General features: G+C 42.2%; 1 protein-coding gene and 1 long non-coding RNA gene across 3 annotated transcripts; one reads left to right on the forward strand and one right to left on the reverse strand.

Moving 5' to 3' along the window:
- Positions 1–3,341: 3,341 nt before the first annotated feature.
- LOC309703647 (uncharacterized protein) lies at positions 3,342–11,146 on the forward strand. Of its 2 annotated transcripts, XM_082528580.1 has the most exons (6): positions 3,342–3,445; positions 8,241–8,282; positions 8,371–8,640; positions 8,729–8,962; positions 9,862–10,034; positions 10,141–11,146. In XM_082528580.1, exons 1-5 carry the CDS (start codon positions 3,409–3,411, stop codon positions 10,029–10,031), a joined length of 753 nt encoding a protein of 250 aa, XP_082384706.1. In that variant the 5' UTR covers positions 3,342–3,408; the 3' UTR covers positions 10,032–10,034; positions 10,141–11,146. The 2 variants fall into 2 exon arrangements, with proteins under 2 accessions (XP_082384706.1, XP_082384707.1); XM_082528581.1 differs by lacking the exon at positions 8,729–8,962.
- Positions 11,147–11,628: 482 nt separating this feature from the next.
- LOC309703738 lies at positions 11,629–19,445 on the reverse strand. The gene is made up of 2 exons (XR_014276004.1): positions 18,824–19,445; positions 11,629–14,043 (listed from the first exon to the last, which is right to left on the reverse strand). It is a non-coding gene; the product is annotated as an uncharacterized lncRNA (long non-coding RNA).
- Between the last annotated feature and the right edge of the window lie 3,980 nt (positions 19,446–23,425).

Consider the following 23,425-nt stretch of genomic DNA (forward strand, 5'->3'; position numbering starts at 1 on the left):
CCCCCCTCTCCCTGTTAATGTCCTACCTGGCCCCCTGGCAACACTTTGCTAGACCCGCCCCTGCACAGTTACCAGCTGTCAGCTGCTTAGAAAAGCATTCTGGTGTTATTTGTCTCTCAGAAACAGTTCATAACTTCAACTCATCCATGTCACCTAAAAGGTAAACCTGTTTCTCCATCACCTGTTCAGCTCTGATGATTCAGTAAGGACATCTCCTGGTTTCATCTTCATGTCTCCCTCTCACCAGATAACCAAACCGACATCATGACCAGCAGGTTTACAGCTGTGGCTCCAGCAAACATCAGCTGATACTAGAAATTAATATTAAATAAATTCTAACATCAGCTGATCAAGCTTAAACGTGCTGCTGTTGTTTAGCGCGACATCCGCTGGTTTCCTCTTTCTGGCGCAAAGTGGGCGATAAACAAACAAGAGAGAAAAGCCGATCAGCTGATCATTGATCAGTTTAATGATTGAAGTAGAAACAGGAGAGGCAGGGGGAGAGAATCAGAGAAGAGGCAGCTGTGCGGCGTAACGACAGAATAACTGGAGCTTTGTGTCTTTTTCATTCTAGCTGAAGTCCGGGACAAACTGTTCCTTTTCACCTCAATAAGAAATGCGTAATATTTTCTCTGAATACGAGACGATTCCGTTTTTTACGGGACGGTTGGCAACTCTAATAATTAACCTTATGAACAAAATAAAGTTCAACATCAGTAACATAGCACCACCCAGCTGTATAGAAACTCCATCATGCTAGCTAGCACGCAGTATGAAAAAGTCAGCACAACGAAAATAAACTCCACCTAAACTTGGTTCATATCTGACCCAGAGAGACTGCAGGTCATAACTTCTTACCTGAAGTTCAGTTCACCTGACACTCTCGGACCAGCGGCCGCTTCGGGTCTCTCCTCTTGCCTCCCCTTTCTCTCATCCACCTGCTGCCTCCACCACTTGCTAATGTTACTGAATCTGTGGAAGCTCCGCGATGCCACCACACGAAGTAACGAATAACGACCCTATCTAAATCCCAGTAACGAGTAACGCGTTCCTGGTTTTGGCATAATAACTAGTTACTGTGCTCGTTACCACAATAATAACGTAGTTATTGTAACGCGTTACTTAATAACGCGTTAGTCCCAACACTTCATGTTTCACTGTTAAATAAACTTCGTAGGTTTCTGACTGCTCTGACACTTGCATTACTATAATGTGGTGTAATTAAATAACCTATAAATAGCTTGTTGTGAGCTGACATGCTTTTTTAAAATTCTGGATTGCTTTCATGTTGCAATGGTAGGTAATCTTATCGATGCAACAGTCTGTCTTGATATCTCACTAACATGAGCAATGCTAACTAGTGTATGAATAATCATAGAGATGTTGATAACTGCCTGCAGTTCTTCCCATATTGGAAAGAAATAGAAAAAACCTATAAAAGACTTGCATCAGATTTGACTTACTTCATATAGTGAATCATAAAAGGCTTATATGATTTAGTCATATACAGGGGGATCACACTCCTCAGCCTCCCTGGGAAAGTCTATGCCAGGGTGCTGGAAAGGAGAGTTCGTCCGCTAGTCGAACCTCGGATACAGGAGGAACAATGCGGTTTTCATCCTGGTCGCGGAACACTGGACCAGCTCTTTATCCTCTCCAGGATACTTGAGGGTGCATGGGAGTTTGCCCAACCAGTCTACATGTGTTTTGTCGACTTGGAGAAGGCATTCGACCGTGTCCCTCGGGGTGTCCTGTGGGAGGTGTTGTGGGAGTATGGGGTGTCTGGCCCATTGCTACGGGCCATTCGATCTCTATACAACCGTTGCAGGAGCTTGGTTCGCATTGCCGGCAATAAGTCGGACTCGTTCCCGGTGCGTGATGGGCTCCGCCAGGGCTGCCCTTTGTCTCCGGTTCTGTTCATAATTTTTATGGACAGGATTTCTAGGCGCAGCCAAGTGGCGGAGGGCTTTCGCTTTGGTGGCCTCAGAATCTCATCTCTGCTTTTTGCGGATGATGTGGTTCTGTTGGCTTCATCGGGTGAGGGCCTCCAGCTCGCACTGGAACGGTTCGCAGCCGAGTGTGAAGCAGCGGGAATGAGGATCAGCACCTCCAAATCTGAGGCCATGGTTCTCAGCCGGAAAAGGGTGGAGTGCCCACTCCGGGTCGGGGATGAGTTCCTGCCCCAAGTGGAGGAGTTAAAGTATCTCGGGGTCTTGTTCGTGAGTGATGGGAGAAGGGAGCCGGAGATCGACAGACGGATTGGGGCTGCGGCTGCAGTAATGCAGACGCTGCACCGGTCCGTCGTGGTGAAGAGGGAGCTGAGTGTAAAAGCGAAGCTCTCAATTTACCGGTCGATCTACGTCCCTACCCTCACCTATGGCCACGAGCTGTGGGTAGTGACCGAAAGAACGAGATCGCGGATACAAGCGGCAGAAATGAGCTTCCTCCGAAGGGTGGCTGGCCTCTCCCTTAGAGATAGGGTGAGAAGTTCGGCCATCCGGGAGGGGCTCAGAGTAGAGCCGCTGCTGCTCCACATCGAAAGGAGCCAGCTGAGGTGGTTCGGGCATCTGACAAGGATGCCCCCTGGGCGCCTCCTGGGTGAGGTGTTCCAGGCATGTCCCACCGGGAGGAGGCCCCGGGGCAGACCCAGGACACGCTGGAGAGATTATATCTCTCGGCTGGCCTGGGAACGCCTTGGTGTTCCCCCGGATAAGCTGGAGTAGGTGGCTGGGGAGAGGGAGGTCTGGGCCTCTTTGCTTAGGCTGCTGCCCCCGCGACCCGGCCCCGGATAAAGAGGATGAAGATGGATGGATGGATGGATGATTTAGTCATGAAAGTGGCCACTTTCATATGTTGTCCAAAACATACAAGTTTCATTTACATAATTTTTCAAGGGATCTTATATCTGTTTTCACTCTTGCATGCTTTTCATACAAGTTTCACACAAGACAGATACAAACTTTATAAGACATATATATTTTTCCATATGGGTCATGTGCCATGACTACGACACATGAATAAATACATATGAAATACATTTTTTTAAATAATTGTTTATTTTTTCACTGCATATCAAGATGCATAAGAAAGTTGTATCCTACCCAGGGAAAATCTCTGTCGTGTTCCGCACTTGGACACCTTCTCCACAAGACGTTGGATGAAACTAGATGGATTAATAATATCATTGATCCCTGTAGGGAAATTCCTCTCTGCATATAACCTATTCAATCTGTGAAGCAATTGGCAGCCACCAATCTAGCACCCAGCGAGACTGGCACAGGTGTATATCTAGGGCAGCTTTTATTGTGGAGGCGCCTCCTGTCAGAGTGCTACAGCTTCCTGTTGAGAGTCTCCTGAGAGGAGGGTGAGGTCCGAGGCAGTGAGGAGCTCTGTAACGGGACTGTGAGGATGAAAATGAGGCTGCTGTCTGTGATCCTGCTGCACGGTAAGAAGAATTTCTCACCTCTGATCCATCACAGCAGCTTTTTCAGTGTGTGTGTCTCCTTTACACACAGAGATGTTGGCAGTGTCTCAGGATGTGTGTTCAGCCTCTGTGTGCTTGGATTTTCTGAAAGTTTCTAAAATTTAACAGGTGTGGTGAACAGCGGGGAACATTGCTCACAAGTCTTTATGCATCAGAGCTGTGTGCCTTTATTTCTATTTATTTCTATTTTTGACTTACTGTTTAGAGGCTTCATTGACCAGCACCTCCATCTGACGGTGCTGGAGATTGTTTTGGTGTATTTTATATTAAAAAAAAAAATGTTTTGTTTTGTTTTTCAAAGGGGAAAGTCTGCACGTTCATGTGGACACAAGCCTGTTCATGATACGAGTCAGGGTGATGCGGGGGAGGGATTGACAGTTTCTAATGAAAAGGACACAGAAAGAGAAAGAGAAGGATGAGACCGTTACACTAGTCTGTACTTGTCAAAACTGGCATCTTACACCATGAAACTGTTCTTACACTGTTGTTTTATAACCCGTTCAAAACACTGACATGAGTCCACTATCAGATAAGATCATTTGTAACCTTCACTGTTTCTGTGCTGTGATGAAACCTGACTGAAACTCTTCCAATAAGCCATTCCTCCACAGATGTTCAGTTAGCTGTGTGACAACTACTCTTTCAAGGATTTTAGCTATGAAAGGAAGGTTGGAGATTGGCCTATAATTGATCTCACCATCTAGATTTATAGACTACAGCAGGAAGGACTTCCTTAAGCTTTCTTCATGGCAGCCAGGTTGAATCAGTCTGAGGGACGAGGAGCTCTGCTGCCTCAGCAGTAAGGATGGTGATGGTCTTCCATGTTGAAGAGCAGTTTGTTCAGTGACCTCTGACCCTCACTGGCTCAAGAAATACTAAATAACTCATTACAGCACTGCAAGCTAACCTGTTTATTCTGCACTAAACTACCCATGATTTTCACGTATTACTGAAAGTACATAAAATAAGCAGTGTACGGAATACATGTACGCCGTTACGTATTTCAAATACAAAATATGAGTAACTGTATTCCGTTACAGTTACCGTTTAAATAGGTGGTATTTGGAATACAGTTACTTTGTTGAAATAAATGGATTATTGGTATTTTCCTGTTTCATATTGTGGCGGGTCAGGACTGTTTGGGTTTTGTTTGACAGCTACGTTCTGTTGTTCTAGGCGGCAGCGTTACGGTTGCCGTGGTTATAGGGTGACGCGCTCTCTCTGCGACTGTGTTTTTCCTGGGAGAGAGAGAGGCTTTTTGTTGTTGTTGTTGTGCTAAGCTAACAGGCAGAGTGTTACAGGCATTGCCCTAAACGATGTAGCCTCATGGGCAGTGTAGTCCGTGCTGCAGGGAGAATGGACCGCCATACACGTTATGTGTCTGTGAGCGAGGGAGGGAGAGAAAGGAGAGTGGAAAATTAGTTCTCATCGAGCAGAAATGGGAGCTCTTCTCCTTCCTTCAAGCTATCGTCCAATATCCCTTATTAATGTAGACCTTAAAATAATCTGCAAAGCTCTCTCAAAAAGATTACAGAAAATTACGCCCCTTTTAATTCATCCTGACCAAACTGGTTTGATGAAAGGTAGGCACTCATCAACAAATACACGTAGATTACTTAATTTAATAGACTACTCATGCAGTAAAAACATTGAAACCATAATATTTTCTTTAGATGCGGAAAAAGCATTTGACAGAGTTAACTGGAAATTTCTATTTGCAACTTTACACAAATTTGGTTTTGGATCCTCTTTCATAAACTGGTTAAAAATATTATATAACTCCCCAACAGCTTGTGTTAGAACAAATGACCAGACATCCTCCAGCTTCTGTCTCCTGAGGGGCACCAGGCAGGGATGCCCACTCTCCCCTTCACTGTTTGCAATTTTTATTGAGCCACTAGCAGCAGCAATCAGACAGAATTCAGTAATTAAGGGCATAAAATGTAAGAATGTAGAACATAAAATCAGCCTTTATGCGGATGATGTGTTACTTTTTCTCCAAAACTCACAAACCAATCTCTCTGGGGTAATTGAATTGATAAATTCCTTCTCAAGTGTTTCAGATTATTCAATTAACTGGTCATAATCAACAGTTCTTCCGATTAATTGCTCCTTCCATAATTCTTCTCCTTCCCCACTGCAATGTGGAAATATAAAATATTTAGGTATTAATGTCTCCCCTAAACTTTCAGAATTAACTAAATTAAACCACATCCCACTTTTAAAGACAGTAGAAGGCGACCTGGGTAGATGGAAATCTTTACCCATATCACTCATGGGAAGGGTCGCCGCTATAAAAATGATGGTCTTGCCAAAAATGAACTATTTATTTTCAATGATCCCAAATAAGCCATCACAAGATTGGTTCAGATCTCTAGACTCGTATATTTCTAAATTCCTTTGGAAAGATAAGCCCCCACGTATCAGCTTAAAAACACAACAAAGGACCAAGGATAAAGGAGGATTAGATCTGCCTAACTTTAATCACTATTTTTTAGCCAACAGGCTTCAGTTCATCTCTAGATGGTTTAAACACACCCTCTTAGATGAACCTTGGATAGATGTAGAACAGGCACTATGTAATAACCTAGAAATTTGAGACCTACCATTTATCAGCTCAAACATCAAACGACATGAATGCTTTAAAAGCATCAACATCAGCTCTTCTCTGACAGCATGGTGGGAGTTTCTAAAAACGACAGAGTCTTCATTAATCCAAAGCAAACGTACACCTATCTGGAACAACCCTGACATATTACAAAACAATAATATGATAAACATTTCAGATTGGAGTGGTAAAGGAATTAAATACTTGGAACATATATTGGAAGGAACAGACTTTATTTCGTTTGACAGACTAGTTACACAATATGGGATCAACAAGATCCCATATTGTGTAACTGTTATCTACTGCTAGCTAGTTTATTGTGATGGTGCTGTATTTATTATGTTGCTCTTTGTTGTTTGCTTTCTCTTCTGTTTGTTTTTTCTCCATACAGGTGATCCAGGTGTTTTGTTTGTTTTTCTTTCATTCTTCCCCCCTTTCTCACCGTCTCTTCTCTCCTCTGGTTTTCTTTCTCTCCCTCTCTTTCTTTCATTCTTTCTCCCTGTCCTATCCCCCAGTCATGTCTGTCCCGTTTGTAGCAACCGAAAATAAAATAAATACATAATTATAATAAAGGTCAATCAAATGGACCAATATGGCAAGGCCATGATGATCCACTTGGTAAAATAAATCCGCTTGGCATCTTTCTTGGCCTTAAGACAACAATTCTGATGGCTAAAGATCCAAAAAAAAAGAAAAAAAAAGAAACGGGAGCTGGAAGCATGTAAATATAATAATAACCACTGCAGCCAAGAAGAGAGCCTGACGAGCCCAGTTGTAAGTAAGCTATTAAGACTCGACTGTACACCGTGTTCGTGTTTTCCTCCGAAACAATAAGTTCAGTTGGAGCAGTCTTTCAACGCCTCTCTCTGTCTAAAACAAAGTTGACCCAGACAACAAAGTTAATCTATTTTTCGGCTACGAGCCCGACACGGCACCCGACGTATTAGCCAGAGGTCCCTTTACTACGGTTCAAGCCGCGCACCTGTTTTATATATGCGCTGAATAGTTTTCTATACCAGATCGCTGCAAAAAGTGCAGCCTAACCTAATGTCCACCTACTGTTACTCATGTATATTAAGATTTAAACATCTATTTTGTATTGGTATGGCGAGTAGCCTTCAGTAATAGTAATATATCTCACAGCAATAGTACATTCATGCAGTTATAAAACGCATGATAATATATAAAGTAATCCAAAGTACTCAGAATACATTACTCACATTGAGTAACATAATGGAATACGTTACAAAATACATTTTTGGGGCATGCATTTTTCTAATCTGTAGTGGAATACATTTTAAGAGTAACCTTCCCAACACTGGATTTAAGTATAATTTACTTTGTTTGACAACATGAAAGATCTTCACATACAGGTCCAATATGTGATTAAAGTCATGGCTTGTTTACATTTCCAGTTCATGACATCACACTAAGCAGTCCTTCTCTTTAAATCTAAGCTCTCTACGGCCTCTCATGTGCTTCTTTCTTATCTTTCTCCATCTCTGAGTGACGTTAGCTCTCTTTCTTTCCTCTCTTTGAAATACAGCAGCTGGACCGTTAACTGTAACACACTGTGAGACAAACTGCACACAAATAGTTTGTGTGTTTGCTGATGTTTGTTGTGCTCATAGAAATGCTGCATTTGAAATGACCTGACATATAATAAACCGTTACTCCCTTTATGCTCGCTCCTCTTCAGCAGGGCTAGCTAGATGCTGAAGTAGTGTGACTTACTGCCCCGCCCACTTTTACCACTTAAGCACAGTAACAAAGTATTTTTACTTTGGTAATGCCCACCTCTGTTGATGAATCATGCAGGATTCATGCAGTTTTTTTTGTACGCACTATAAGAGAATGAAGCTCGTACACCAGGGGTGTCAAACTCCAGGCCTCGAGAGCTGGTGTCCTGCAGGTTTTTGATTCCCCCCTGGGTAAACACACCTGAATCCGATGATTAGTTCATTACCAGGCCTCTGGAGAACTTCAAGATATCTTGAGGAAGTTACTTAGCTGTTTAAATCAGCTGTGTTAGATCAAGGACACTAGGTCTCAAGGCCTGAGTTCCCCACCCCCGTAGTACACCCTCACATTTTTTGTCTGACCTTCCGTGACCTCTGACCTTCAGTGACCTCTGTCCTCCTGTTGCAGGTGTGTGTGTGCTGCATCTCTCTGCACTGACTGTTTCTGCAGGTGAGTCGATGGAAGTGAAAACCATCAGTGAGACTCCAACAAGAACACAAATACATTTACTCTGTCTGTGTATCTGTCTGCCCTTCAGTCTCTCTGAGTGTAACTCCAGATCACAAGCAGTTCTTCAGTGGTGGTGCTCTAGCGATTCTGACTTGTGTTGATGGTGATGGAAAAACAGTTGATGGATGGACAGTGAAGAGGACCACAGGAACACTCACTGAGAGGTGTGGAGCAGCTGAAGGCCTTGTTATTATAAAGTCTCTGTGTCAACTCAAGTTGCGTAACCCCTCTGATGGAGCTTACTTCTGTGAAAGCTCATCTGGGCAGCGTAGTGATGAAGTCAACATCATTGTTTCAGGTACAGATGTTCCAGCTGTGTCTGTATGACTCTGTGTGTTGGTGGAAGTATGTCTCTGTATCACTCTGTTTGTGTCTCTGTTGGTCAGCTGGTTCTCTGATCCTGAAGGCCCCTTCATTTCCTGTGTGGACAGGAAGTAATGAGATCCTGCTTTGTCAATTCAAAGATCTGGGGAACTTTTCTTTATATAAAGTTGGTGAGAAAATGAGATCTGATCCTGAATTAAAGTTGACTCTCACTAATGTTCAGAAGTCTGATGAAGGTCTCTACTCGTGCTCAACTGGTGTTGATCAGTCTCCTAAAAGCAGGCTGACAGTCAGAGGTCAGTGCAATGATCTTTCTTATTCAACCTCTTTTCCTGGACTTTAGTAGAAATGTCATAGAGATCAATGAAAGGTGGTAGGTTATATCTTACTTTATCGATACATGTTCTCTTAATGTATTCAGGTCACATAAACAGAGCAGCCAGAGAAAATTATCCCATCATTACAAAGGTTGGAATATTAAAGAAGGAACAAAGAAGTCCATCTTCACTGTGGTGGCACAAAACCTCTATTTGACTTTAAAACTCTGCTGGATTTACTAAAGAGACTCAGTGTCAGGTTGTGACTGACAGATGTGAACATTAGTTTCTTTTCAGGCCCATGTTTCTCTTTCAAGAGGAGAATATTTAATATAAATATAAATGTGAGTCACTAAGGTTTAACCACAGAGAAAAGCACATCTCATTGCTGCTGTGAAAGATGCAGGGAGTCTGTTTGGAATGAGATCATCTCCTCTGCTGATTGGGCCCACCACAGTTGACACACCTGTCCATTGGTATTGTAGGCAGGCTTGCAGTCATGTGTGTGAGGACAGTATAGGAGAGGACTCAGGATAGGCAGAATCACTCGTTCCAATCGTCTGCAGTTGATCCTGATCTAAATAATTTATTCTATAATGCTGATTTCTGTCTGCGGTCTTGGGATGAGAGAAGAAGATGGGTACGCCCAGACCGTCACTGCACTCCTCTCCATCCTGTGCCTGATAAAGTCCATAAATAAAGACTTTCATGACAGACAGTCTCAGTGTATCCTCAGTGTAACCTGAAGATCCTTTCTTTAGTCTTTCAAGAATTCAGACAGCTCTGTCTATCAGTGAGGAAGCTTCCACAGACTACTGGAACTGATGAACTGACCAGATAATAAACTGACTGAACCATCTTTGTCGTTGTTCCTGCAGATCCTCCCACAGATCCTCCCACAGATCCTCCTCCTAATGTAAAAGCTCATCCTGGTACTGGTACTGGTCCCCATCCTCTGGCCCTCCTCTCACAGCCTCCATCATGTCAGGTCTGGTTTCTGTGGTTCTCCTGGTTCTGGTTTGAGTTCTGCTCCTTTGGAGGAAGCTAAAAGGTAAGACGTGTGTCAGCTGAGTCACAGAGCACATACATGTGTGTGTTAGGAAAGGTCAAAGGTCACCAGATCCGAGCTGAAATCGCTGATGTTTGTCTCTGAACAGGAAAGTGAGGACGCACTCTGCCTTATGGAGGACCTTCATCCTACTGTCTCTGATTGGCTGCTGTTCTGTGACATCATTGGTCCCCCCTGAAGCTCCAGTAACCAGCATAAAAGCAGTGGATGTGTCTTTGCTGTTGTATCTTTACTGTCGGCCTGTGATTTTACATGTTTGGTCTTATTATGCAGCACTTCGTGGTTTTTTTTTTTTCAATGCTTTTAAGTAAAATATTTTGGGACGTTTAAAGGTTTTCCTGCAGCTCTGCAATGACTTGTATTTTCAGACATGACAACTGTGACTGTGTGTGTATTACACTGTTTCTGTTTTGCAATCATAAACAATTAAAGTTTCTCACCAGAAACATACTCATGTCCAAGTCTTTGTTCAAAGGAACCCTGACTTATGGAGAAGGGCACAGCACAATGACAGGGTTGCAGTCAGTAGAAAAAACGCACACTAGTAGATGTTCCTGCTCATCAGTGGGATGATATGTGATTAAGACTGTTAAATGAATGTTAAGCCAGCCACTCGCCACACCCACAGTGCCTCACCATCATGTTGACTGTTAAATGTTTTAAAGGTAAAATATGACGTCTTTCAATCTGGTTTACTTCCTGGAGGGTGCTAACTTTCTTCAGTGTCTCTGAGTCATGTTGATGATGGGCAGTGAGGAGGACCAAATAAAAAACATAACATATTGTAAATGTGATACCCGCTAAGATCATGTCCTGATATTTTCATTTTAAAATGCCCTAAATTCACTAGTTTAAACTAGAGGCCTGGTATCATAACTGTAGTGTGAGCGGTGTCTGCCTGTACTGTACAGCTGCTGTTATTGTGTATATATATATATTTATATTTCTTCATACATTCTTATATAGTTCTATACTGTGTATTGTGTATTCTGTTGTACAGTTATTTCATTTTTAACTTTAATTTTTTATATTTTATTCCTTCCTAGTTAAATTTACCCTTTTTAATTTTTTCATATTTATTTCCTATCTTATTCATAGCCTTTTCCTTTTTTTTTTTCTTTAGGTCACGAGCAGTTGTCTAAGCATTTCACTGCATATCGTACTGTGTATGACTGTGTACGTGACAAATAAAATTTGAATTTGAATTTACTGTACGTGAGCTTAAAGCCCCATCTTTCTTCTTCTACTGGAATATTGTGAAATCTACTGCAGCATCATGCTTCCATCTGCAGACGATCAAGCTTGATTTGAACTTTTTTTTAAAAGAGGTTCGTGTTTGGGCATTCTGTGAGGAGCTTGCATGTCCTCCCACTGTTGTGATATTTTGATACCACGGTTAGCATTTACAGGATATTGTTTTATACAGGAAAACTGTTACTCAATAAGGCCCATCTACTAGTTGTTTTTCTCTTTCTCTGTGACCCAAGAATTAATGTGTAAGACTCACAAGCTGGTACCCTGTTGGGGGAAAACTCTGTAAAAGACCCAGGAGAAATAAAGACACAATGAGACAAAGTTACTTTCTTTATCAAACGTGTACACGGGTGAGCTGCTAAGAACAACTCACACCATGCACAGTGGCTTGGTAATTTTTATAGGAAAGACAGTGAGAACAGGATAAGAAAATACAAAACAAATAAAATAAACAACTCCATATGTGGCGCTAGTCTCGTCAGCAGAGAGCTGGGAGAAGGCTGTGAGAGATAAAACAATCTAAAACAATATGTCCCAAAACAGTATGTCTTTGCTGAGAAAGTCTAAAAAGATAATTCTAAACTAATCTAACCATAGGCAAAGGGCAGACAAAAGGCATCTTTGTACATTTAAAAGAAGGTAAAGAAACATAGAATCATTTTTCCTGTAACATTCCCTCCTGTTTTAACTTATTTTAAATGTATACAACAATTGTCTATGAAGGTTATTTATTAAGTATCTTAGGCAATTTTTAATTTCCAAAATCTTCAAAATGTCAGCATAGCAGAAATGGCAGTCATTTGGTCTAAAGAATAAAACAAAAGAAAATAATAAAAAGAAAAACATAGTAAATGAAAATCATAGTAAATGAAATAACAAGTGGAATAAACAAGAAAAAATAATAAAACTACAAAAAATAAAGGATAAAAAGTAAAATGAAAACTTTATATTTAAAAATGATGAAAGCCTAATATGTAAAATGAAAACTTCAAAAAATACAAGGATGAAAACCTTATATTTTAAAATGATGCAAACCTTAAATTGAAAACTTTATATGTAAAATAATGAAAACTTCATATTTAAAATGAAAAACTTTATGTTTAAAACTCAAGACTTCAAAAAAAATAAAAGCATGAAAACTTGCATAACCTACTAATGTTTTAATCAGTGCATGATCACTTGACAAGTCATTTTTAATCACCACGTCATTTATTAGCAGCTAGTACAAGTTCTCCTCTAACAGAATTGCAACGGGATGTTGTTCTTCTTCAGGCACGGCAACATAAGCAGTCATTGTAGTTGTTATCATCTGTGAAATCATTACTCTTAGGCATGGCAACACACACAACACTAATATGAGCAGTGCTATCATGATGAGACCTAGAAGGAAAAATGGCTTTGCTACAGCAGCCAGCCATGAACCGCTGAACAGCCAGTCCAGCCAGCTTTGTGCTGTAGCTGCTCCAGGTGTGTGTTCAGTGACATATTTTTGCAGAGCGGTCAAATTCTGCAAAGCTTCATAAATGTCTCCTCCAGTTTCGTATCCATCAGGGATAAAAGTGCAACATGTTTCCCCGATCAGCTTGCAAACTCCTCCTTGTGATGCTGTTAGCAGGTCTAGTGTCAGTCTGTTCTGCAGCACCATCGTTCTGATGGCCTGCTGTTCTCCTGCTAAGGCGGTTCCCAGGGTCTTAGTCAAGTTGATGTGTCGTAGCAGAGCATATCGGTTGATTTCCACATGATCCCGCACCTCGGCAACTCCAATGCCGGGGATCAAGCTCTGTAAGAATTTCACTCCTCCTCAGATGCGAAACTCTGGTTCCTTTACTGCTTGGTGCCGTCCGTGCACATCCTGTCTGGTACTGAGTCTTTGTTTGTAGTATCATCCAGTAGATAGGTGAGTAGGCAGCTCCCCCACTGCCCGCGATCCATTGTTCATCACACATACTGGCAGTTGCGCTGCGTTCAGCTTGTTCAGTAGAATTACATCAGGCAGTTGGTCTGAGACTTGGGGCCAGGTCAGTAGGTATGTCTGTCCGGAACAGTTCACGTTTGTGAGTGATGATGACCTCCAGGTTGCTTTCGCTGGGATGCTGTAGTTGGCTTTGGACCAAAGAGTACCGTAGCCTGGATGTGTTGCCAGGCCCAACAGGCACCAACTGCGATCTTCAGGTATGCTGTACGGCCACAGGCCAGACGTCTGTGAGGATAGGGGCATATGGGTACATGCATAGCAGTCAGTTTTGTTATTCAAGTGAGCTGTAGTGTTCATAAACTGCCACCAGAAGTTAGTGGCGTAGCCATGGGGAAACTTGGTGTACTTTCCTTTGTCATACAGTGTCTGCCTTTTCTCCATATAGCGTGACTTGTTGTCCCTCACGGAAGCAAAGGTGAGGAGCCCGGCCATGGTCAGGGCCGCTGCAGTTATTAGGAGCCACCACCTCATGACAACAGGACACACCCTCCTGTCGTGAGTAGACCCCCCGGCCAGAAAGGCTGTTCCCTCCACCGGGCGAGATCACAACAATTGGGCGAGCCTGTGTCGGCTGAGTTTAGATGGCTTCACTTACTCGCCTGCAGTGACTCTGATGGATCCAGGATGGTCGTTCCGCAATTTTGCAAGCGGTCGGTGTAGTGAGGAGGACTTGGTATGGCCCCTCCCACCTGGGTGTGCTCCAGTTTTTCCTTTGGAGCACCTTGATCAGAACCCAGTCACCGGGCTTTAGTCTGCAAGACACTGGAGAAACATCATCAGGTTGTTGATTATGTACAATGATCTCTTTGTTTTCTAACAGCTTAGACATCCATTCTGCTAATGTGTTTTCTCTGATTGCTTTGTCTATTGGTTGACTGGTAATAGGCAGTGGAAACGGCCTGCCATGAATGATTTCAAATGGAGTTAGTTTATGGGAGCCTTGTGTTAAGCGCATCCACATTTTCACTAAACCCAAACATTCAGGCCACGGCCTTCCTGTTTCTGCCATGCATTTCCTGAGCCTTTGTTTTATAGTGCCGTTAGTTCTCTCTACAAGGCCTGCGCTCTGAGGGTGATAAGCACAGTGGTGTTTTATGCTGAAACCGAGTGCTTTAGAGACCTTAGTGATGACATCATTTACAAAATGAGTGCCGTTGTCTGACCGTATCAAAGCTGGGATGCCATATGTGGGTATGAAGTGATTGCACAGGCACTTTGCTACTGAAATTGCATCTGCCTTTTTCACTGGATAGATTTCCGGCCACTTTGAGAACACGTCTATAACCACTAGGGCGTATTTTGACCCTTGACATTCGCTTAGTTCAATAAAATCCATATGAATTGTGTGAAAAGGATGAGGCGGAGTTGGAAAACGGCCTCTTTGTGGTCGCAGGTTACCCTGAGCATTATATTTTTGACACGTCATGCATGTTCTGACAAATTGTTTTGCTGAAGTTTCAAAATTTACAGTGTAAAAATGAGAGTTGACAATACAGGTCATTCCCCCCGATGACAAATGCGTACAGCCATGAGTCACTAATGCCGCCATCTTGTGGAGCGATTTTGGCAACACTGGCTTGCCATAACACATCATTAAATCGTTTGTCAGAACTGCACCGTGTTTTAGCCATTTTGCCTGCTCTGCTGTGCTCGCTGCTTTTTGTTCACTTTGCAACACATCCAGTGGAATCTGATGTGTGTTTACTGCCATCAATGTCATGTTTGTCTTTTGTGCCGCCTGTTTTGCGGCTCTGTCAGCAAAATTGTTGCCTGTAGTAATAAAAGAGCCATCAGTTTTGTGTGCTGCACATTTACACAATGCGAGTTGTTGTGGTAAATTTATTACAGTCAGCAGGCGTTGTAAGAGGCTTGCATGCTGGACTGGTTTACCGGTTGATGTAATCATTCCTCTGTTTTGCCAGAGCTTTGCGAAATGATGCACAGCAGAGAAAACATACTGGCTGTCTGTATGTATGTTTATTAGTTTGTCTTTGTGTATTTAGCTTTCGCGTATTACAGCTATCAGCTCAGCGCTCTGTGCAGAACATGAAGAAGAAAATGGTTTTGCTTCTATTATTTTACTATCTGTGGTTACTGCGTAACCTACACAATTTCGGCCTGTGCTGTAAGGTCAAATGCTGTTCTCCTAGCTTCCACACTTGCTGATCATAAGGTGGACCTGGGCCTGGAGTTTGTTTAAATCTCAGAATGTTGTGATACTCGGTCGGTTTCTGGCACTCAGGTGTAATACCAGAAAAGAATGGCATGACTGCTATCTTAAGTTTTGTCAGAGCGTCTCTACCTAGCAAATTTACTGGACACAACGGGTCATATATGCATTTAATAAAGCACCTGCGGCCACTTGCTGTGTGTACTAGTTCTAAAAGGGCAGTTAATTGTTGTACAGTTGTGTGGCCTGAAGCTGACTTTACAACTAATTTGTCCTCTACTCCTACAATCTCGTGGGAAGTGACCTTCCTCTCCACGGTTCTAGCAGGCGTTGTCTCTATGTTATCTGCTGTTTCTGCGTGGCTGTCTGCAGCCTTAGTGTTTGTGACTTTGCTCGCCTCTCTGTTCCTGATAGCCACCTGTGGATTAGTGTTTTAGTCTATTGTCAACAGTCAGCCTTATTTTGAAGTTACAGAAAGCTTCTTCTTTTTTGTTCGTCTTGGTTTGGGAGAATAGATGCAACACTACATTTTCACTTAAGGCAGTTTTGAATAATTTCTAGTTTTTCAAACAATTCATGGATCTCACACATTTCAAACTTTCAAGTTAGGGTTGTTTCCCATTTATACATATATATATTTAACTTTGCATTGCTCACAGCTCATAGCTCACAGCTCTAAACCTAGGCATTTTTCAATCATATGCCTAATCACTATGTGTCACTGTTATTCTCAAGTATTGTCACAAGTTCGTTTAAATTCGTTTCCAAAACCAACAAAATAATCAAACAAAAACAAAAAACATAAACGTGTCAGGACACAAAAGAAAAAAGAAAAATGCTGCCACCCGAACAAGGCAGAAGTCTGCATATGTTGGCTTGTAATAGCATGCAGCTTGTAACATGGTAGACTAATGTGCCTGTGTTAATTCAGCTCCATATTATTGTGTGAAGTTGCACTGGGTTGGGAGTGGTTTTGTGTGTGTCACATTTTTGGTGAGCCAATGGCTGGAATGAGGTTGGACTAATTAGAGGCAGGTGTACTTGATTGCACTGATACACTGGTCTACATATAGCCCACACTACAAACACTGCTGTTTTGTTTTGTCTCTCTGTGCAGGTATGTAATGTGATGAAATCAGATATGATTGGGATGGACGGGTTTTGCCCTATGAATTTTATATTAAGTGTGTCGTTTTGTCTCTCTGTGCAGGCCAGGGCCTATTATATGCCACAGCCTAAAGGCAGCAGAGTTGCAGAGGCTTGAGTGACCACTGACTATATGCTTGCAGGGTGGTGGGTCTCCAAGGACGACTTCTAACCCTGTTAAAGGCAACATGTGGAGTGCAACTTGGCTGTGTGGCATAGCTGGCTCTGGCCTTGGGACTGTGTGTTTTTATACAATTCTTAAGTGGGACACTGGACTGTTTTATCTTTTATCTCTTGATATATTTTTTGTCAATAAATTATCTTTTAGAATTTTATTGACTGACATCTTTTTGCCCACGACTGAGACGGTTGGTCAGACCTAGAGTCTTTCTTCTGCTCTAAAAGAAACAAATAAATAAAAAGAAAAGAAAATGTGGAACATGCTCATCAGCTTAGCAGTGTCTACATATTTAATTCAGCTTCTCAATCCTGTAGTTTTAGCTGTTGTCTACAGGGTTTTGCTTATTGGTTGTTATTATAGGTGTGCTCTATATCTCAGCAATGTGTCATTCTAGGATGATAGGTTTCAAGCTGGTCAAGTGCCTCTATGCACTTCATTAGTTTAGTTATTCTCCGTATTGTCTTCATCTCACATGTCATTACACTGAGTTTCAGCAAACCTTAAGCTTGATGCAGACTACTGCTTAACAATTATTCACCTCACATCATAACAGATTAAGGTGCCTCTTCATATTAATATTTTCATTGTTAATATTATCCTCTTTGTCTTATATGACAGCAATGGCATATTATAATATTTTATCAGTGTGTACCACTATACTACTACTGAGCCAATTTGATAGTTAGGATCATCTTATTCAGCAAACAGATAATTTTGAATTCATCCAATCTGCGGTCACATTTGTTCTCTCTGTTGCATGGCGGACCAGGCAGTTCTATTATAATATATTATTTATATTTTATTTTGTATCCATCAAGGGCTTCAGATGACCTGCAGAATCATCCTTTTCCCAAGGTGGAGACAGTTACCTTTTCACACACTGTCCTTGGCTGAACAGTGACACAGCCTTAATATACCTTATTTATTTTATTAAAATATTTTCGTGTGAATTATTTGCTTTATATTCATTTTATACATGCTGGGCATGGTCATCATGCCAACTGTGTTTCATTGTTAATATCACTTTACAGGTTGTTATCCTTGCTATTATTAATTTCAAATACTCTAAAGATAATTTCTACTGTAATTTTCCCTTTGTTCATCTTTATTTCGTACTTTTTATATTTATATCTACTCAGTGGGGTCTGTTTTCAACCCTTTTAAACTACTTCAAACTACTGTGATCTCTAGTTTTCACTTAATAAGGGATTAAGTTCTTCCTGATATGGGTGGTGCTGCAGATGCGGCTGCAGGAGTGAGTGATGGTTTACTAAAAGGGTTGTGGGAACTGCACAGTGTCTCGTCTTCTGGTTTTACTAAACTGGCAGTTGAGTTCTGTTCTTCTGACTGTTTATATTTTGTTTTCTTAAATCTCTCAGTTTACAGACACTGTTTTTGTCCGGCGTCTGGACTTTTCTTTTCTCACCACTGCTCGTCAGCAGGAGTGAGTTTTAATTTCCCTTGCTTGATTACCCATCTTATTTATGTATTTACTTATTTTTGTTTAAGTAATATATACACAATACAGCTGCTATCACCTTCGCTGGTATTAGAGACGAGAGTGGTTGCTCACACGCCCTTCTACTTTCGGACTATTTCCAAAAGCGGTGTGAACTTTACGAGACGGAACTCGACCGTTCTCTCAACTCACCAGCACGTCAGTGAATAGCAGTAAAAGAAAAACACAGTAGGAGCAGCTCAGTCTCTTATTGGACCGTGAAAATTCAGCTTGCTCCATTAATTAAAACAATACACACACACACACATTCACATTCACAGCTTCGACGCGCGCGACCGGAACCCTTATAATAAGGGGAGCTCCCAGAGCTACTTACTCCCTAGACCCAGTCTAGACCCAGCTGGGGGAGCTACCCAGAGCTCCAAAGCTACCAGTCGACGAGCTTCCAAAGCTTCCAGTCGACGAGCTACGCTACCAGTCGACGAGCTCCCAGAGCTACCAGTCGACGAGCTACTTCCGCTATTTTAAATTCCCTGAATTCAAAATGCGCTTTTACGCAAGATTGTGTCAGTGTGTCTGTATCTACCTGGTCGGTGTCGCCGGGTCTGGTCCACCTCGATCGGGTCCCACCACCGTGGGTCGCTTTCTAAGACGTTGGCCAAGACCCGAATTTAACGCTCTTGGTCTTTTTCCACACACCTGGTGTGTGGGCTGTCGACAGGCGAACAACGTGGACTGGTCACGGAGATGGGACACGATGGAGGTGATCCGGCTGTCGAAGGACCAAGAAATGTTGGGGGAAAACTCTGTAAAAGACCCAGGAGAAATAAAGACACAATGAGACAAAGTTACTTTCTTTATCAAACGTGTACACGGGTGAGCTGCTAAGAACAACTCACACCATGCACAGTGGCTTGGTAATTTTTATAGGAAAGACAGTGAGAACAGGATAAGAAAATACAAAACAAATAAAATAAACAACTCCATATGTGGCGCTAGTCTCGTCAGCAGAGAGCTGGGAGAAGGCTGTGAGAGATAAAACAATCTAAAACAATATGTCCCAAAACAGTATGTCTTTGCTGAGAAAGTCTAAAAAGATAATTCTAAACTAATCTAACCATAGGCAAAGGGCAGACAAAAGGCATCTTTGTACATTTAAAAGAAGGTAAAGAAACATAGAATCATTTTTCCTGTAACATACCCCAAGGTCGAAAACACCACAGAGACGAGACCACTTCCTTACTCCCATCCTCCCTTTTTCTTTATCTCCTGGAAAAGGCTCGTTAAAGGCCAGGTGGTTTGTTTCAGAATTCACTAATGAAAGAACTCTGTATTTTATGTCTAGGAGTGTATTTTGCTGGGATGATCATAAATTGTAGCTGAACTGATAAACTACACACAGGATACTTCTTTGCTCACAAGGCAGGAAGACGTTTCCTTATTTGGTCTGTACCGGTTTGAACTGAGAACTTGCTGACACACGAACCTTTTTTTCCTCTATATAAGCTGTTATGTACTAAATAAACCTTTGAGTCGATTTGGGAAGACAACCTGAAGCAGTCTGTGTTTCCTTGTTCTCCCAAGCTGCTCCCGACGTCGTAACTAACCCAGCTGAATGGCATACCTGAGTGTTACTTTAAATAATTAGGAATCTTAGAAGGAAAGGACAGAACTCTGCTTATTGCTCGTGCCTTGGAGGGAAAACCGGGATGGACATTTTTTCCTTCACCCACAGTCCACAGATATGCATCTGAGGTCAACTGCTGACCTGCGTGGATAATTGTGGCTCTGAGTGGGAAAGTTCCACCTATTATTCTGTGAGCCACACTCTGTGGTTCACATCAGAGAGGACAGTGCTGATGAATGTCACAAGACCTTTGCACATGCAGTAAGGAAGCATTTTCCTGTGTATGCAGATATCCTTAATTCATCCTTTTCATATAGTCAATAAGATTCTGAGAATTGTGATTTATTTACCACCAGGTACCGGAACAGCTTCTTCCCCACAGCTGTCAGACTCAGATGTCGGAGTGCAGGATGCCATCCTGTACCTCCTACACAGAGCCCACTCACACCTGGATGGGGGAAAAGGCACAGTCAGGATCCTGTTTCTTGACTTTTCCAGTGCCTTTAATACCATCCGGCCCTGTATGCTTCAGGAAAAACTGAACAGGATGGAGGTGGACCCCTGCCTGGTGGCTTGGATCTCCAACTACCTCACTGACAGACCACAGTACGTCAGGCTGAAGGACATCATGTCTGACACTGTGGTCAGCAGCACAGGAGCACCACAGGGAATTGTGCTGTCCCCTCTTCTCTTCACCCTGTACACCTCTGACTTCTGCTACAACTATGAATTATGCCACATTCAGAAGTTTGCAGATGACACAGCCATCATGGGGTGTATCTGGGATGATCAGGAAGAGGAGTACAGAAGTCTGGTGAGGAACTTTGTCGCATGGAGTCACACAAACCACCTGCAACTCAACACCTCAAAGACAAAGGAACTGGTTGTGGACTTCGGGACGTCCAGAGAAGGTCCACTGCCGGTTCAGATAGAGGGGGAGGAGGTGGTCAACAAGTACAAGTACCTCGGGCTGTGGGTGGACAATAAACTGGACTGGTCATGCAACACAGAGCACCTGTATAAAAAAGCCCAAAGCCGACTGTACTTCCTCAGGAGGCTGAGGTCTTTTAACATCTGCAGGAAGCTCCTGAGGATGTTTTACCAGTCAGTGGTTGCTGGAGTCCTTTTCTATGCTGTGGTGTGCTGGGGGAGCAGCACAGCAAAGAGGGACTCATCCAGGCTGGAGAAACTGATCAGGAAGGCTGGCTCTGTGGTCGGCATGAAGCTGGACACTCTGGTGACAGTGGCAGAGAAAAGGACATTAAAGAAACTGATGGACATTATGAACAATGCTGGGCATCCTCTGCACACGGCCATAAACAATCAGAAGAGTCTGTTCAGTGACAGGTTGCTTCTCCCCAAGACAAGAACTAACAGACTTAAAAACTCCTTTGTCCCACACGCCATCAGACTGTTTAACTCCTCTCTGGAGGGGAGAGGGAGGGGAAACAGGAGGACAAAGGAGGGGGGAACAACTAAGCTGTAGTGCCTCTTCACTTCACTGTGCAATACTTTTTGTTAATATCCAACGGTGCAATAGACTTTAATACTTGAAATGTGCAATTCCCTTGTATTCTTATTCCTATTTTTTCTATTTATCCCGTTGTATACTCTTTATTTATCTATGTCTCTGTATGTATATATGTGTCTATATGGTATATTTCGGTGCTGTGCTAATTGGAAACCGAATTTCCCGGAGGAACCCACCCAAGGGATTAATAAAGTTTTATCTAATCTAACATGTAGTTCCTGCTTTTCCTTATTTGTCATGGATTTGCTGTGTTATTGAGTGATGGTTCTACTTGTCAGCTCAGGTCTGTAGGTTTCTGCAAGTGTTAGCATGTCTGATGTGCTGGCAGTCACGCTTTGCTTTGTAAATTGACGCTAAGTTGTTGTTTCTTTCTGTTTGTTGTAATCTACTTTATTCATCTCTTTTCCAGAACCACAAGCAACTCCATGTCCCTGTGTGACACTAACATGCTTCAGCTCGTCCTCTGTAAGCGGTTGGTGGCTCAGGTGATCAGTTTCTGTTTCAGGTCACTTTCTACATGCTGATCATAACATGCAGGTGACCTCAGTCAGAAGGATGATCCAAGTGTTCTGTTTACCTGTCTGCTGTGGTTTCTTACAGATACCAGACTGTATCAGCTTGAAGCCTCTGTCCAGAACCGTTGGCTGGTCACACAGATGATTAAGACGAATTCAAGGTCAACTAAACAGAGAACTGTCCCTGCAGTAGCCATTTCTGTAGTGATGTATTTCAGTACAGTAGTTACTTTATACACAGCAAAAATGCCAGTATTGATTTTTCAGTGTTAGCAGAATTCAACAGAGTTCCGAGTTAGTTCAACACTTAATCGAGTTAAAATAACACATCGGGAGTTGATTCCTGAAAAGTGTTAGTGTGGATTTTAGTCGTTACTGCATTTTAACACTGTGGGTGTTAAATTAGACCACACCTTCATTTCCTGTGGAGCTTCGCATTTCAGAATCTTCGGTCGCCATTTTTTCTTGCTGCTGTGGTAAGTTTTATTCGGTCAAATATTAAGTTTTAGATTGATGTTAGAGCAAGTAACATGATAACTAGTAAAAAAAATAGTATTTATATCAAAATACATCATCTTTAAGTGTCATATTTGAATTTTAACTGTTTTTGTTAAGCTGGGCTACTGCTAGCTAGAACTCTGCAAAGTACCAGTTACTTTCCTAATATTCATTTAGCATAATCTGGGTGTTGGCAGACTGTAATGAATATTACTTGTTAATATATGTCACAGTTTTTATTAAATGCCTTTTATTTATTTTCAAATTAAACTGCTAAAGCCTTAGGGTCAGTGGTCTCAAACACGCGGCCCAGAGGCCACTTACGGCCCACGTCAGGTGAGGTGAAGAAGTATAATGCAATTTGGCCCTTAAAGTGACTTTTTTTTGTCATTAGCCAAAAATGATTTAATATGAAGGCAATAAGGGCAGAGTGTTACGGGCCCTCATAGGCAGCGTAGTCCGTGCTGCAGGGAGAACGTGGAATTGCCCCTCCCGTTGTGTGTTTGAGCGCGAGAGAGGGAGAAAGTAGGAGCTGTTACCGAGGAGAAATGGAAGAAGAAAGCATGTAAATATAATAATAACCACTGCCGCCAAAATGAGTGCCTGGTTGTAAGAAAGCTGTTAAGACTCGACTGTACACTGTGTTCGCTGACAGTAAAGTTACAAGCCCGACAACCCGACGTATTAGCCAGAGGTGTCATTACCACGGTTCAGAGCCGCGGACCTGGCCGAGGTAACAAGAGAGTACAAACATGTGGTTTGATTGGCTTTGTTAGTTCAGTGAGAGTCAAAAACTAATGTGAACACTTCTTTCTGCATTTTTATTTTGTTAAATATGAACAAAATTACAGCAGAAGTGCTGCAAAGTGTCTGACCAGAAAGAGAGGACCATTGTGTTCATTTGGTAGTTCAATTAAAGGCATCGGTTAGTTAAGAGTGGGGGGGGGTGTTCATATTTGCAGTTTTGTCTTGTTATACAATATTTGAAACTTAAAAACGAACAAACCAAACGCTACA

This window comes from Aulonocara stuartgranti (genome assembly GCF_965226115.1).
Source record: "Aulonocara stuartgranti genome assembly, chromosome: 3".
NCBI lineage: Eukaryota > Metazoa > Chordata > Actinopteri > Cichliformes > Cichlidae > Aulonocara > Aulonocara stuartgranti.

Coding starts and splice junctions, on each gene's coding strand:
- LOC309703647 (XM_082528580.1), top strand. CDS start 3,409: ATGAAAATGAGGCTGCTGTCTGTGATCCTGCTGCACG. Junction 8,641..8,728: donor AGTCAACATCATTGTTTCAG/GTACAGATGTTC, acceptor TCTGTTGGTCAG/CTGGTTCTCTGATCCTGAAG. Junction 8,963..9,861: donor AAGCAGGCTGACAGTCAGAG/GTCAGTGCAATG, acceptor TTGTTCCTGCAG/ATCCTCCCACAGATCCTCCC.